The 14,057-nt window shown below is 42.3% G+C and overlaps 1 protein-coding gene across 1 annotated transcript in view; it reads right to left on the minus strand.

The window, feature by feature from the left end:
- Positions 1-14,057, minus strand: part of SPECC1 (sperm antigen with calponin homology and coiled-coil domains 1) — a 270,775-nt gene that overhangs the window by 19,853 nt on the left and 236,865 nt on the right. The window contains exon 11 of the mRNA XM_040423377.1: positions 1,208-1,324. Within this exon, the coding sequence (XP_040279311.1) occupies positions 1,208-1,324 (117 nt within the window). The remainder of the gene's footprint in view (positions 1-1,207; positions 1,325-14,057) is intronic.

A 14,057-nucleotide genomic window follows, 5' to 3' on the forward strand; every position in this document is an offset into this window, starting at 1 on the left:
AATAACGTAGAAAAATTTCTAAGTGCGAAAGTAGCCTGAGCGGATCCGTTCAGACTTTCAATGTAAAGTCAATGGGTGACGGATCCGCTTGAAGATTGAGCCATATGGTGTCATCTTCAAGCGGATCCGTTCCCATTGACTTACATTGTAAGTCTGGACGGATCCGCACGCCTCCGCACGGCCAGGCGGACACCCGAACGCTGCAAGCAGCGTTCAGCTGTCCGCCTGGCCGTGCGGAGGCGAGCGGAGCGGAGGCTGAACGCCGCCAGACTGATGCAGTCTGAGCGGATCCGCATCCATTCAGACTGCATCAGGGCTGGACGGAAGCGTTCTGCTCCGCTCGTGAGCCCCTTCAAACGGAGCTCACGAGCGGACAGCAGAACGCTAGTGTGAAAGTAGCCTTATTTGTATAAATAATAAAGTTTTATTATATTTTATTGGTACTGTTTTGGGCTCGTTTCTTCTTTGTAGAATGATAGGGAAGTGTCTATGTAACTAGACGGGTGGGAGGAGCTATAAACTTGCTGTACATTGTTAGGGGCGGAGCTGGGGGTGTGGCAGAGAAAGGAGAAGTGCATCATGGGTTTGGTTGGATACAGCAACAGGAAGTGCTACATACAGGATGGAAACAAACCAGAGTAATAGGCTTACATGGTGAAAATGGGTCAGGAGAATCCAAATTGAAAATAAAAAAGCATTGGAAAGATGTACATGAGGTAAACATCTACATGAGCATATCTGCTAAAACTATAGTAATCTTTAGGGCCATTTCAGACGAACGTGTCCTGTGCAGGAATGGCATTTTACTGATTTAGAATGCTGTGTGTCTCTGCATAATGTCAGTATGATTCTGTGGCAGTTAGGTCATGCAGAGACGCAGAGCATTATAAATCAGTATAATGCCGTGCGCTCCTGCGAAAAGAACAGTGTCCATAACGGGAAATCGCACTCAAACACCGAGCGTGATTCCCAAACTGGACATGCTCATCTGAAACAGCCCTTAAGGTCTTACACAACCCCTTTAAAGTTCTACAGAAAGAATGACACCCCATATGTGTACTGTAATGATGGCCATTAACGATTGTAACCAATCAATTACCCTCTATGAGAAAAGGGTAAACTGGTAGATTAGTCTACTCTATTTATTACATTTCTTCACATCAAAAGACTAAAAGAATAACAGCACAAAAATGGAAAAAGGAAGTACCTTGTCTTGGCTGATGAGCTCATGGTATGGTATATGAGCTGGCAGATAGGTGTGAAGCAGGGCACAGAACGCCAGGCCATCGCTCCAACTGCTACTGAAGTTAGTTATATCGATATTCTGTAAAAAACAAAAGCACAATAATACAGTTAACAGTGTGTCCACAAAACACAAGGGGCTACAAAAACATCTTTCTCTGGTTAGACTCCAGCCCAGATTAATGACTCTTTTGTTGTAATGTCAAAGCTAAAGCCTAATGAACAATTAATTACTGAGGTTGGCGGAGTCAAGTCTTTCACTGCTTCCTGCAGTTATTGGAATGAAGCCGTGTTTCCTTTCCTGCATTATCAGCCGCTGCCAACATACAACATTAGTCCACTGTCACCACGTCAGTAGCTAAACGGGTTCAATAAGAAATGGTTGTACAGTACCAGTGGAGACAGCCAAACATATGAAGTAATCTAAGGTCAATATATTATATACTACGAGGAGAAATTATCATTCCCCACACGCCCAGTTTTCTGCAGTACAAAAGTCACAAACCCAGTGTTTATAACTTTAACACAATTGTGCCGAAATCTAGGCATAAGTAGCATTTCTCTAAGAAGAAGACATGGTGAGAGTGGAAAGGGTGCAGGACTAGCGGGCGCATTTTTCTTTTTTCACACCGGTTCATCAACTCCAATCCTCAGGGCCCACCTGCCAGTCATATTTTCAAGATTTCCTTAGTATTGAGCAGTTGATCTAATTAGTGTCCATGCATCAGGACTTACCCCAGGTATTCGTTCTGTGGAATATTCTCAAATCAAGACCGACGGGTGGGTTTAGGACTGGAGTTGGGGAACACTGTTCTAGAGTATAAGACGACTAAAATCTATGGCAGCTCAAAGCTCTAGTAGATTTCAGTCTAGACACATGAACTGCCAAAGGATGTGTTTAAATTATGACGAGGCCTGCTCCTCACCATAAATTAAGCTCATCCTCTGGGCGCAAAGGGGATATAAAAGCATTACTAAATTCCCCTTAGTTTTTTTATTATCCTACTACAATATGTTTAGGCTCGGTACAAATTTAATTTGCGTTGACGAAGGCCCTGAGGTTATACTACTGTGTAGCTTGAGCATACCACCCTTACAGAGGAAAGAAAGGGCACACTTTTGACCTCCATTGGGTGAATGGGGATACATGGCTATGTTCACCATACATACTGGAAAGTCTCCTGATGCATACGTTGAACTTGTCCACATAAAAAGATGTGAACAGAGCCTAACTCTGACTGGTCTTCTAATAGATGGAAACATCTACAGTGTAATCAAAATGAGCCCCCAGGCATAATGTATCATCAAAATATATATGGAACAATTGTAAAATATTTTTTTACAGGACTATAATATTTAAACTTGAAAACATTTTTTCATAGAAATTTTACTTATATGTAAGCCCTTAAAACATATCTCCACCTCCAAATCAACTTACTGCCAATCAAGCAAACCAACGCACTCTATGAACATTGCTGCCCAACCTTCTACTTATCTGTATTCTATCCCTTAGATTCCATGTATGCGGACTATCCGATTTTTAGTCCACATACATGAGAAATTTGTTTGCTTCTCAATCCTTTTAATAGAAGGAGCTATTCTAATCCCCAAATATGGACAGAAATAGGACCTGTGCTTAGAATAAAGTATGGGGACCACAGGTGGATAAAAAATGGATATGTACATGGCCTGATAGAAATAAATAGGTCAGTGTCTGTGAAAAAAAAAATGTGCATAAGCCCTTAGTTAAAGCACATGGCAATCTTGGCCCATGACTGGGATCAGCCTCCATAACCAGTTCTACCCTTATGGGTCATTGAGACCTAAATTAATCTCATTTGATTGTAAGGTTAGTTTCACATCTGCAGCATAAATTTCGGAAGGCTGTTACGGCAGAGAACAGCCTGCCAAAGTTCTCTGGATCTGGCATTGTGGGATGCTACCAGAATGCCCTCAGCCCCCATTAACTATAATGGGGTCCAGCATTGATCCAGCCACAACCCGGCAAAAATGCACAGAATTGGCCAGACCGAAACCGATGCGTGTAGCGCTTTTTGCTAGAACAGCCTGCCGGAAAGGATGAAGTGCACATGTGAAGGTAGCCTAAGATGCTGACTAAAAGACATCATTGAAGGCATCACACAGGGAAATGTATGAAATCATGGTGCAGCGTGACATGGCATGCTGCATTTGTTACGTAAAGGGGTTTCCCATATACATTAGATAACACCTACCCATAGTGCATGACCATGGCTCAATTCACTTGTATAGGCCTGCTGAGTACAGCACTTGGCTTAGGGTGTTTCAATTTGTAATGGAAAAAAATAAAATGCAGACTTTGCTTACTCCCCGATATTTATGCCAAATTTCAAGAAGATTGGATAATATTTAGAGGTTGCACACTTTGATCACTTTTGTAAAAGTAGGCAAAAAATAAGATTTTTCAATGTTAATTACTTTTATTGGAAAAACACAAACTTAAAATAATATTAAAACTAGACACTAAGATTAATAGGTAGTATAATAGGCAAAACATGTGTTATATTAATCAATTTTGAACGATGCAATCCCTTCTTTTGTTAGCTTGGTGACGACTTTTCTGTGATGCTCGACTACCCTCAACAAGAATTGTTTTTGTTGTTCGTCCCTGACCGATTCGTTAAACTTTTTTATCAGAGCAATTCCTCCTTCTGCGGCATCATTGACCACCTTAAGAGCGTTCACATGGCTTCTTAGAGAATCACTGCAGTATTCTGTCATGTCGTGGATCCCAAACAATTCAAAGAACGTCTTTGTTTTATTAGTGACGAAATGCCTCAAGTCTTTTCCTTCAAAAACTAGGTTTTTTACTCTCTAATCATTTCATTTCCTTTTTAATTGCAGGTTTTGTTTCAAAATTTTTAGTCATATTTTCCTTAACAGCCTGAGTAATACCTTCGTCCAAAAAAGACAATCCTACGTTTGTTTCTGACAGATACCAAAGGTGTCTCTTAGCAACTGTGAGCGCACTTTTTTTGACGTCTGCATCTGGGTAAGTGCTCAGAAGCTGTAGCATATCCAAATCATTCTTTAGAGTCCATCGACTTACAATTGCCTCATGCAAAAAGCGAACATATATGAGGCTGACAAAATGTGCAACCCGTTTCATTCCTTTCAATTCTCGTTGAGGAATATTTAACGGTTTAGTGAAGAGGACAATTTTAAGTGCATATATTGCCTTTGCCATCCACCTTGCTTGATGCAGAGCCCCTGGGATCCTAAAACTGAAGTTGTTTTTAGACCAACCTCCTAGGTACAGGAGTGAGAGTAGTAATAAAAGTGATCAATGTGTGCAACCCCTAAATATTATCCAATCTTCTTGAAATTTGGCATATATATCTTTTACATCACTGAGACTTGAGGCGTAAGCAAAGTCATATGAAAATCACATCTTTGGAGAAATGAAACACCCTAACTTGGCTATTTCCTACAGTCCCTTAGCAAAAGACAGGGGCGTAGCTACAGGCTCATGGGCCCTGGTACAGGAGCTCAGCTTGGGCCCCCTTTCCCTCAGTGCTTTGTGGCCAGGGGAAGGGAAGCACATAGCCTTTGTGTTGCCTGAGGCAAAAATTGAAATGGCACACCTCCCTCTCCCGATGCGAAATTCTTGACCTAACGCCTTCCCTCCAGCCAGAGCATGCATTACCTGCATGCACTTTCTATAATACAGGTGTCTTCTTATGTGGCACAAGGGTCTTTGGGACCCCTCAGGCTCCTGGGCCCGGTAGGTATTGCTACCTCTGCACCCCCCATAGCTACGCCCCTGCCAAAAGCAATGGTCATGCATGCACTCTACCGCTTTATTGGCACAGAGTCTCGAGGACCCTTGCTCTTGATCACTGGGAGTCTCACCTTCAGACCCTCAACAATCACATACTCATCCTGTGGAGAGGTAATAAATAGTGTTCATGGGGAAAATCCCTTTAAGTCACTTAAACATAGGTTCAGATCCTTTATGCCATGTTGGTCAGTAATGTCTCATACAAAGTGTCTCCACTCCAGTAACAACTTTTTAGCTACAGGGATATAGTACAATACTTTACACTGTGTTGGCCCAACATAGGCATCCACATTACTGCTCACATTCTTTACTCCAATATTGCCATCAAGTAGGATGTGAACAGTAATATGCCATTGACATGGCATCCAAAGAATGTACAATACTGATCCTCATGTAACAAAGGCTGCAAAGTAAACTAATATGCGACTTTCAGTACGGCACGTGCGCCTTCGATAGCCGATTACATTGAGCTCAGGTATTGGAAAAGTCATATGGCATTGTTATACAAGAAGAGTAGGACTTTTCTCCTCTCTCTGTAAGCGAGGAACAGTTGTACCTAAACCGATGTAAAAGTATAGAAAGCTCATTATGACTCGGGTAGACCTCTCCCAGATGAAATCCACCCTTACCTTCACAGGGTTTTATTGCTGGCAAATAGAATCACTATGAGTGCGCTAAACAAACAAGACATGAAAGCTGGATGCCAAGAGTTATAGGCTGCTGCCAATTTATTCCTAGCTAAGGATTTTGCCTCTTCATTTCAATTTGATCCAACTTAAATGAAATGAATTCCCAGGATGCTTGTGTCACTGCCAGGATGCTGACTGAGATAACCTCGATCCAGGACATTATTCCATGGTACATTGCTGTCTAAACCCCCTTTACCATTCATTCAAAATCTGTAGCAGGTCTTCTGTGAGAGACAGCACAGAGAGAGATTCATGTTCATGTTTATTATGTTGAAAGGATTCAACATGCATTCTTTTCTTTGATAGGGGACATTAGTGTTTGACGTACTAAATTATCTATGTTGATAGACCACGTAATGTTCTGTATGAAGGAGCCTACACGATTTCATTCACATTGCAACTTGTTCTTTCTGGAGATTACACAGCTATTTGCTCCCACTGAGTTCCGTTTGCAGCAAAACTGACCTGTGCTCTTTATTCTCTGGGTCAGTATGATTACAACGATACCACAGATGTATAGGTTTTTTATGTCCAAATAGTGTAAAAATAAATGTAAACTTTGAGAATAAATTTTTTTGCTTTTTACATCACCATATTCTGACCCCCATAATTTTTTCTGGAGTTATACAGTATCTTCTGAGCTCATTTTTTGTGGGACAATCTGTAGTTTTTCTTGATACCATGCTGGAGTGTGTGTGCCTTTTTGATCACAGTTTTTTTTTTGTTATGATTTTGAAGCTCGTATTTGAGCGTACAAAATCTTTTTTTTTTTTTATTCTGAACAATCATGGATTTTTTAAATCAATTTATTACTGAGAATTGCTCATTTCTTATGTTGGCCTGGTGGCCAAAATAAGAAAAGTAGCTTTAATGCTCTGAGTCTCTTCAGTGAGACTCAGTGTATTAAAATCAATTACCAGCCCCTCTCACTGGCCACAGAGTATGCCGGTAAGAAGCCCAGGTTTTTAACCCTTTAGATGCCATGATCTCACTTGATCGCGGCACCTGCCAGCCATGACGCCATGTTTGCCTATCACTCCAGTGCTGTACATGTAGTGAAAGGTTTAAAGCTGCAATTGTCTTTTTTTTGCCAGTTGTCCGTGTAGACGACTCTGGATGCTGTGGGTGTCCGTTCATGGTTTAGCTCCATTCAATGGGGCTAAACCATGTGTGGGTCCACACCATTTAAAGTGAAAAATCGTGGCAGAATACATAGTGAATTTTGCCTCTGCAGAAATCGGCATGCGAACATACAGTACAACCACACTGATTGACGTGCCACGGCTGTGATGTTTCCAACTTATGACCACCCTGCAGTCTAATCAGCAGTGTTTGTTCTTGCACACTATAGGAAAAAGTACCGGGTATTTAGCTGGTGCTCCTGGATTGCAGGGTGGTCATAACCATGGAAACAAGCAGTGTATAATGCAATGGAGAAATGAATCCAGCCAGCAAAGTTAGCAGTAAGGATTATCACAATACATTAGTAAGTTGCTTGTATTAACTTTATCTACATGATAAACGGCATTTGCTAAAGTGAGACAACCCCTTTAACTGGAGCCAGTTGCAACTTGAACACCTGTTTGGTACTCAACCACAGCTTAGTTTATATATATATATATATATATATATACACACACACACACACACACACACATACACAGTGGATATAAAAAGTCTACACACCTCTGTTAAAATGTCAGGTTTCTGTGATGTAAAAAAATGAGACAAAGATAAATCATTTGAGAACTTTTTCCACCTTTAATGTGACCTATCAACTCAATTGAAAAACAAACTAAAATCTTTTAGGTAGAGGGAAGAAAAAATATAAAAATAAAATAATATGGTTGCATAAGTGTGCACACCCTTAAACTAATACTTTGTTGAAGCACCTTTTGATTTTATTACAGCACTCAGTCTTTTTGGGCATGAGTCTATCAGCATGGCACATTTTGACTTGGAAAGATTTGCCCACTCTTCTTTGCAAAAACACTCCAAATCTGTCAGATTGCAAGGGCATCTCCTGTGCACAGTCCTCTTCAGATCACCCACCAGATTTTAAATCGGATTCAGGTCTGGGCTCTGGCTGGGCCATTCCAAAACTTTAATCTTCTTCTGGTGAAGCCATTCCTTTGTTGATTTGGATGTATGCTTTGGTTCGTTGTCATGCTGAAAGATGAAGTTCCTCTTCATGTTCAGCTTTCTAGCAGAAGCCTGAAGGTTTTGTGCCAATATTGACTGGTATTTGGAACTGTTCATAATTCCCTCTAGCTTAACTAAGGCCCCATTTCCAGCTGAAGAAAAACAGCCCCTTGGCATGATGCTGCCACCACCATGCTTCACTGTGGGTATGGTGTTCTTTTGGTGATGTGCAGTGTTGTTTTTGCGCCAAACATATCTTTTGGAATTATGGCCAAAAAGTTCAACCTTGGTTTCATCAGACCACAACAGCTTTTCCCACATGCTTTTGGGAGACTTCAGATGTGTTTTTGCAAAATGTAGCCTGGCTTGGATGTTTTTCTTCGTAAGAAAAGGCTTTCGTCTTGCCACTCTACCCCATAGCCCAGATATATGAAGAATAAGGGAGAGTGTTGTCACATGTACCACACAGCCAGTACTTGCCAGATATTCCTGCAGCTCCTTTAATGTTGCTGTAGGCCTCTTGGTAGCCTCCCAGACCAGTTTTATTCTCGTCTTTTCATCAATTTTAGAAGGACATCCAGTTCTTGGTAATGACACTGTTGTGCCATATTTTCTCCACTTGATGATGACTGTCTTCACTGTGTTCCATGGTATATCTAATGCCTTGGAAATTCTTTTGTACCCTTCTCCTGACTGATACCTTTTAACAATGAGATCCCTCTGATGCTTTGGAAGCTCTCTGTGGACCGTGGCTTTTGCTGTGGGATGCGACTAAGAAAATTTCAGGAAAGACCAACTAGAGCAGCTGAACTTTATTTGGGGTTAATCAGAGGCACTTTAAATGATGACAGGTGTATGCTGACTCCTATTTAACAGGATTTTGAATGTGATTGCTTAATTCTGAACACAGCTACATCCCCAGTTATAAGAGGGTGTGTACACTTATGCAACCACATTAATTTTATTTTTTCTTCCCTCCACCTAAAATATTTCAGTTTGTTTTTCAATTGAGTGGTACAGTTCATAGGTCACATTAAAGGTGGAAAAAGTTCTGAAATGATTTATCTTTGTCAAATTTTTTTTACATCACAGAAACCTGACATTTTAACAGGGGTGTGTAGACTTTTTATATCCACTGTATGCATTGGGGAGTCGGGAGAGTTAGCTATTGGTCAAGAATTTAGCCAACAGCATTTGCTGGCTTGGCTGGGCTGGTGGGAGCCCCCACCACATTTTTTGGCCAGGGTCCTCCCCTAACCTTAATTTGGCACTGACATAATAGGGCCCTAAGTGAATGTAGAGCACAATACGCATGAGTGGTGTACTCTCAATTCATTGCTATGACACTCCCAAAAATAGCTGCGCATGCGTGCTTGGCTATTTTTAAAAGTCTCACAGCAGTGAATGAAAGGTGACCAAGCATGCACAGCGCCCTGTACATTCACTGTGGGGCCCCATTCTGCACACAAGAGTTGGTCCCAGAGATGGAACCTACACCTATCAGACATTTACAGTATGACATATCCTATCGACGAGCCATAAATGTCTGAGATGGAAATACCCATTTAAGCTAGTTAATTCAGGGAAGAAGAAAATATGGAAAGCAGATTCATGACAATTTTTGTAAGATGCATCACTAATAATAAGATAATATAGAGCATAATAATCTTGATTATTCAGGTCATTTTTACCACTGTTGCACAGTAACTGTAAATACAAGCAAAAACTTTGTGATAAGGTTTTTGGAGATAATGCAGAACCAAAAGAACAAGCCTGGGGTCATATGTTGTAAAGCTGGATTTTCCAGTGAGAGCCAGCATTTATATCTACTGCCAAGAACACTCACAATTGCTCAATTACCATTAGCTAAATTAAGAACAATGTTCACGACACTCGTAGAACACAGAAAATGGCTTCATACAGTCTTGAGGAAATATCAACACTGAAGCAAAGCATTTTATGGGTATCTTTTGGGGGGAAATGGTTAATATCCAATGTCTCATGTGGCTCAGTAGAAAGTCTGCAATAAAAGATTTGTTTTCACACAAGACGATGAAATGCTTATTGCCTGGAGCAGGAGTAATGTGGTTTCTTGTTCAATAGCTTGTAAGACATATGAAAAGGGGGCTCATTTTTCCCCAAGAAAGCACCACTCTTGCCCATAGACTGTGTCTGCTTTTTCAGCTCATTTAAATGAGGCACAGTTGCATTAGTTAGATGTAGCCTATAAACAAGAGAGGTGCTGTATCTGGGAGCATCTTATTTTAATTTATTTATTTATGTATTTATATTATTTATTGATGCATATCTATGTTATTTATTTTAGATTTTATTTTTTAGATTATTGCCAGACTCCTAATAATAAACATCCCTTTCTGGTGCTGGAAATCAAATCATTTTGTATCAATTAAGTCAATGGGCAGAACAATGGCTTGCGAGTCAAATGTGGCTCCCCAGTTGTTGGCAGCTGCAGGTACCTTTGTACTTTAGAAGCACCAAGAAGGTCACAGTATTACAAAACCTTGTAACTAGGATCAAAAGGCCTCTGCACTGAAGCTGTCTCTGACTTTACCGGTGTCTCCTTTCCTATGCTACCCACTTCCCATACTGTATCCCTGCTCTCCTCCTTTTCGGAAAGAGGCTATTTGTGTGTGAGTATATGGTGTTAATGTGTGTAGTAAATGTGTGTGTGCACTTCCCTGTGCTTAAAGAGGTTGTCTCATCATGGACAATGGGGGCATATCGCTAGTATATGTCCCCATTGTCTTATAGGTGCAGGTCCCAATGCTGGAATCTGCACCTATATCGAGAACGGAGCCCCGCAAGGTGGTGGCTGGAGGACCCAGGTCCGGCCAACACCAAGCCGTCTCTCCATAGAAGTGAATTGGAGCGTTCCGTGCATGTGCTCGGCTATTTTCGCTGACCCCATAGAAAATGAATGGAGGGTGGCTGTGCATGCGCAGTGTGCCCTCCTTCACTTGCGGGGCCCCCCATTATCGATATAGGAGACACTGGGGGCATATCCTAGCGATATATCCCCATTGTCCATGATAAAACAACCTCTTTAAGGCCTCTTGCACACGACTGTATGTATTTTGAGGTCCGCCAAAAATACGGATGACGTCTGTGTGCATTCCGTATTTTGCAGAACGGAACAGCTGGCCCCTAATAGAACAGTACTATCCTTGTCCGTTATGCGACAATAATAGGACAAGTTCTATCTTTTAGCGGAACGGATATACGGAAACGGAATACACACAGAGTACTTTCAGTTTTTTTTGCGGACCTATTGAAATGAATGGTTCCGCATACGGTCCGCAAAAATAACTGGAACAGACACGGAAAGAAAATACGTTTGTGTGCAAGAGGCCTAAGTGAGCATGCCTGTGTAATGGTAGCATACCAGTCAGCTCAAGTGTGTATCTATGCATATATGTACTGTAAGGTATGTGCCTTGTTTTTTTTTTTATCATCTTGCAACATTTTTCATTACCTTTATTAACATTAAGCGAATTAAAGTTAACTAAGTGGAATTGGATCCAAATTTCAGAGAAAATTTGATTCGTCACGAATACAAATTTCTTATCGGTTCGTGGTAATGAATACATATTTCCTGAAATGGCAGTAAAAAAAAATATAAGATAAAATAAAACCATACCTCATCCATTTGATTGCGGAGAGGGCATCGCGGCCATCTTGATTGAAGAAAACTCACCAACGTGAAGCTGGGCAGGCGCGGTGACATCATCATTGACATCAGTGATTATGTAGCCACGCCCATCCAGCGCGATGACGTAAAATGACTTCTTCAGTGAAGATGGCTGCGACGACCTCTCAGCAATCAAATGGATGAAGCGAGTATGTATTTTTTGTTTTAACCCCTGACAGGCTGAAAGTGACTCTCAGATGCCGCAATCAGCATTGAACGCGGCATCTGAGGGGTTAAGTGACGGGGGTGGCGTGATCGTCATTCCCTGTCATTGAGCCCGCTCCATACAATGGAATTTGACTAGTTATTATGTAATTCGTAACTGATCGAATTTCTTGTCGAAGTTCGACAAAGCAGCCGAATCGAACTTTTGAAAACGTCGCTCATCACTAACCTATATGATTGGGCTAGATATAGTTATATCTAAAGATGAAAGTGAATAAATGAAAATCTTTGTGCTGAGAAAAGTGGCAGCCAATGAAATTGTTCATATTCAATATCCATGCTTATGGGAGTACGAGATACCGCTACAGCCCTGCACAACTGCAGCAGAAGAGGTGCCAAATATATTGCAGAGAATTTACTTGGGCTTATTAAAGGCTTTTTCCAGTTTCTAGACATTGATGACTAATCTTCAGGATAGCTCAACGACTGAATGGGAGATCAGATGCAGTACGTCGGCACGGCCACTACACAATGGATGGCGCCTTGTGCTTCTGGCTGTGTCCGCTTTCTTTTTTACTCTACCAAAGGCTGCCAAAAAGATCTGATCACTGTGGCTGCCAGTTGACGGATTCCCATATATCTGATATTGATGACCTCTCCTGAAGATGCTGTAGGAAGTGGCTTACTGCCAATATAGGCAGACCACGCCATTGCTATGGGGCCCGCGGCACAGGGGGGCCCAGAGCGCATGGAAGGCCCTGCCCCCTACGTCTTCTCAGCACAAGACACAGACCGTTTACATTGATGGAGCCCGCCCACTTCTGTTCTCCTCCAGCTCCAACCCTGGCCCCCGCCGCCCCTTGGTTGACGCGAGTCCGACCCCTCCCTCTCTGACGTGGGGCGGCTGCAAGCTCCCTCTGCTTCTGCTCTGAGTCCTTACTGCTGCATTTCACACTGGCCAATCAGCTTTTAACAGCGCAAAGATCCTGCTGCTGACTGGCCAGTGTATCGCTGGCAGGACAGGAGGCTGGATGCCTGCGCTCACGTGCTGCCTGTTATCTGCCGCCCTCAAGACAGTCAGACAGTGAGTGCAGCTCCCCCACGTAGTGTGCCACAGTAAGCTGTCAGCAACGTAATAAAAAGTTTACATAGGGTTGTTGGGGGCCCTACAGGCCCCCCCCCCCCCCAGCACATCAGTCACCTTGCAAGGGTGGGGGGGGGGGGATATGATTGGTGGCTATGTGCACGATCAGCATCAAGGAGTTAAAGGGTTTGTACAACCCCTATAATGTCCCCCAAAATGCCCGGGCACCTTACTTACCTCATTCCCCGGCACCTGCATTGCTCCTGATGCCCGCACAGCTGCCACTGCCTTCCTCCCGTTACGCAGATGAAAACATCCAGCGACATGGGGGGTAGTCAATAGCAGGCCACAATGGGAACGAGCCTCCCTAGCACCGCGGGTGAGAATAGAGAGGCTCATTTCCAACGCAGCCTGCTATTGGCTGCACCCCCCCATTGGGCATAAGTATTATCTGTATGCGGCGCCTGGGCATTTTGGGGGACATATTAGGGGTTAGATAGTTTTGGCTTTCCGTTTGTAAGATCCGTTCGGGGCTCTCACAAGCGGTCCAAAACGGATCAGTTTTGCCCTAATGTATTCTGAATGGAAAAGGATCCGCTCAGAATGCATCAGTTTGCCTCCGTTCCGTCTCCATTCCGCTCTGGAGGCGGACACCAAAATACTGCCTGCAGCGTTTTGCTGTCCACTTGACAAAACTGAGCCAAACTCCGTTTTCTATTGTGTCAGATAAAACAGACACAATCTGACACAATAGAAAATGGATACGTCCTCCATTGACGTTCAATAGAGTTCATGACGGATCCGTCTTTGCTATGTTACAGATAATACAAACGGATCCGTTCTGAACGGATGCATGCAATTGTATTATTGTAACGGATACGTTTTTGCATCGCCCAAAACGCCAGAGTGAAAGCAGCCTTAGGATACCGGAGGTTTTTTCGTTTTTGCGTTTTCTTTTTTCTTCCCCATCTTCCTTGAGCCATAACTTTTTTCTTTTTCCTTTCACATAGATGTATGAGGGGTTATTTTTTTGCAGGAGAAGTTGTACTTTAATATGGCATACAATGTAGTGTGAAGCAGTCAAAAAATTTCAAATAGGGTGGAATTTGAAAAAACTAATAAAAATACGCAATTTTCCCACCATTTCATGGGTTTTGTTCCTATGGCATTCCCTTTATGGCAAAACCGACCTGTGCCCTTCATTCT

The sequence above is a fragment of the Bufo bufo genome, chromosome 3 (assembly GCF_905171765.1).
Source record: "Bufo bufo chromosome 3, aBufBuf1.1, whole genome shotgun sequence".
NCBI classification, from domain to species: domain Eukaryota; kingdom Metazoa; phylum Chordata; class Amphibia; order Anura; family Bufonidae; genus Bufo; species Bufo bufo.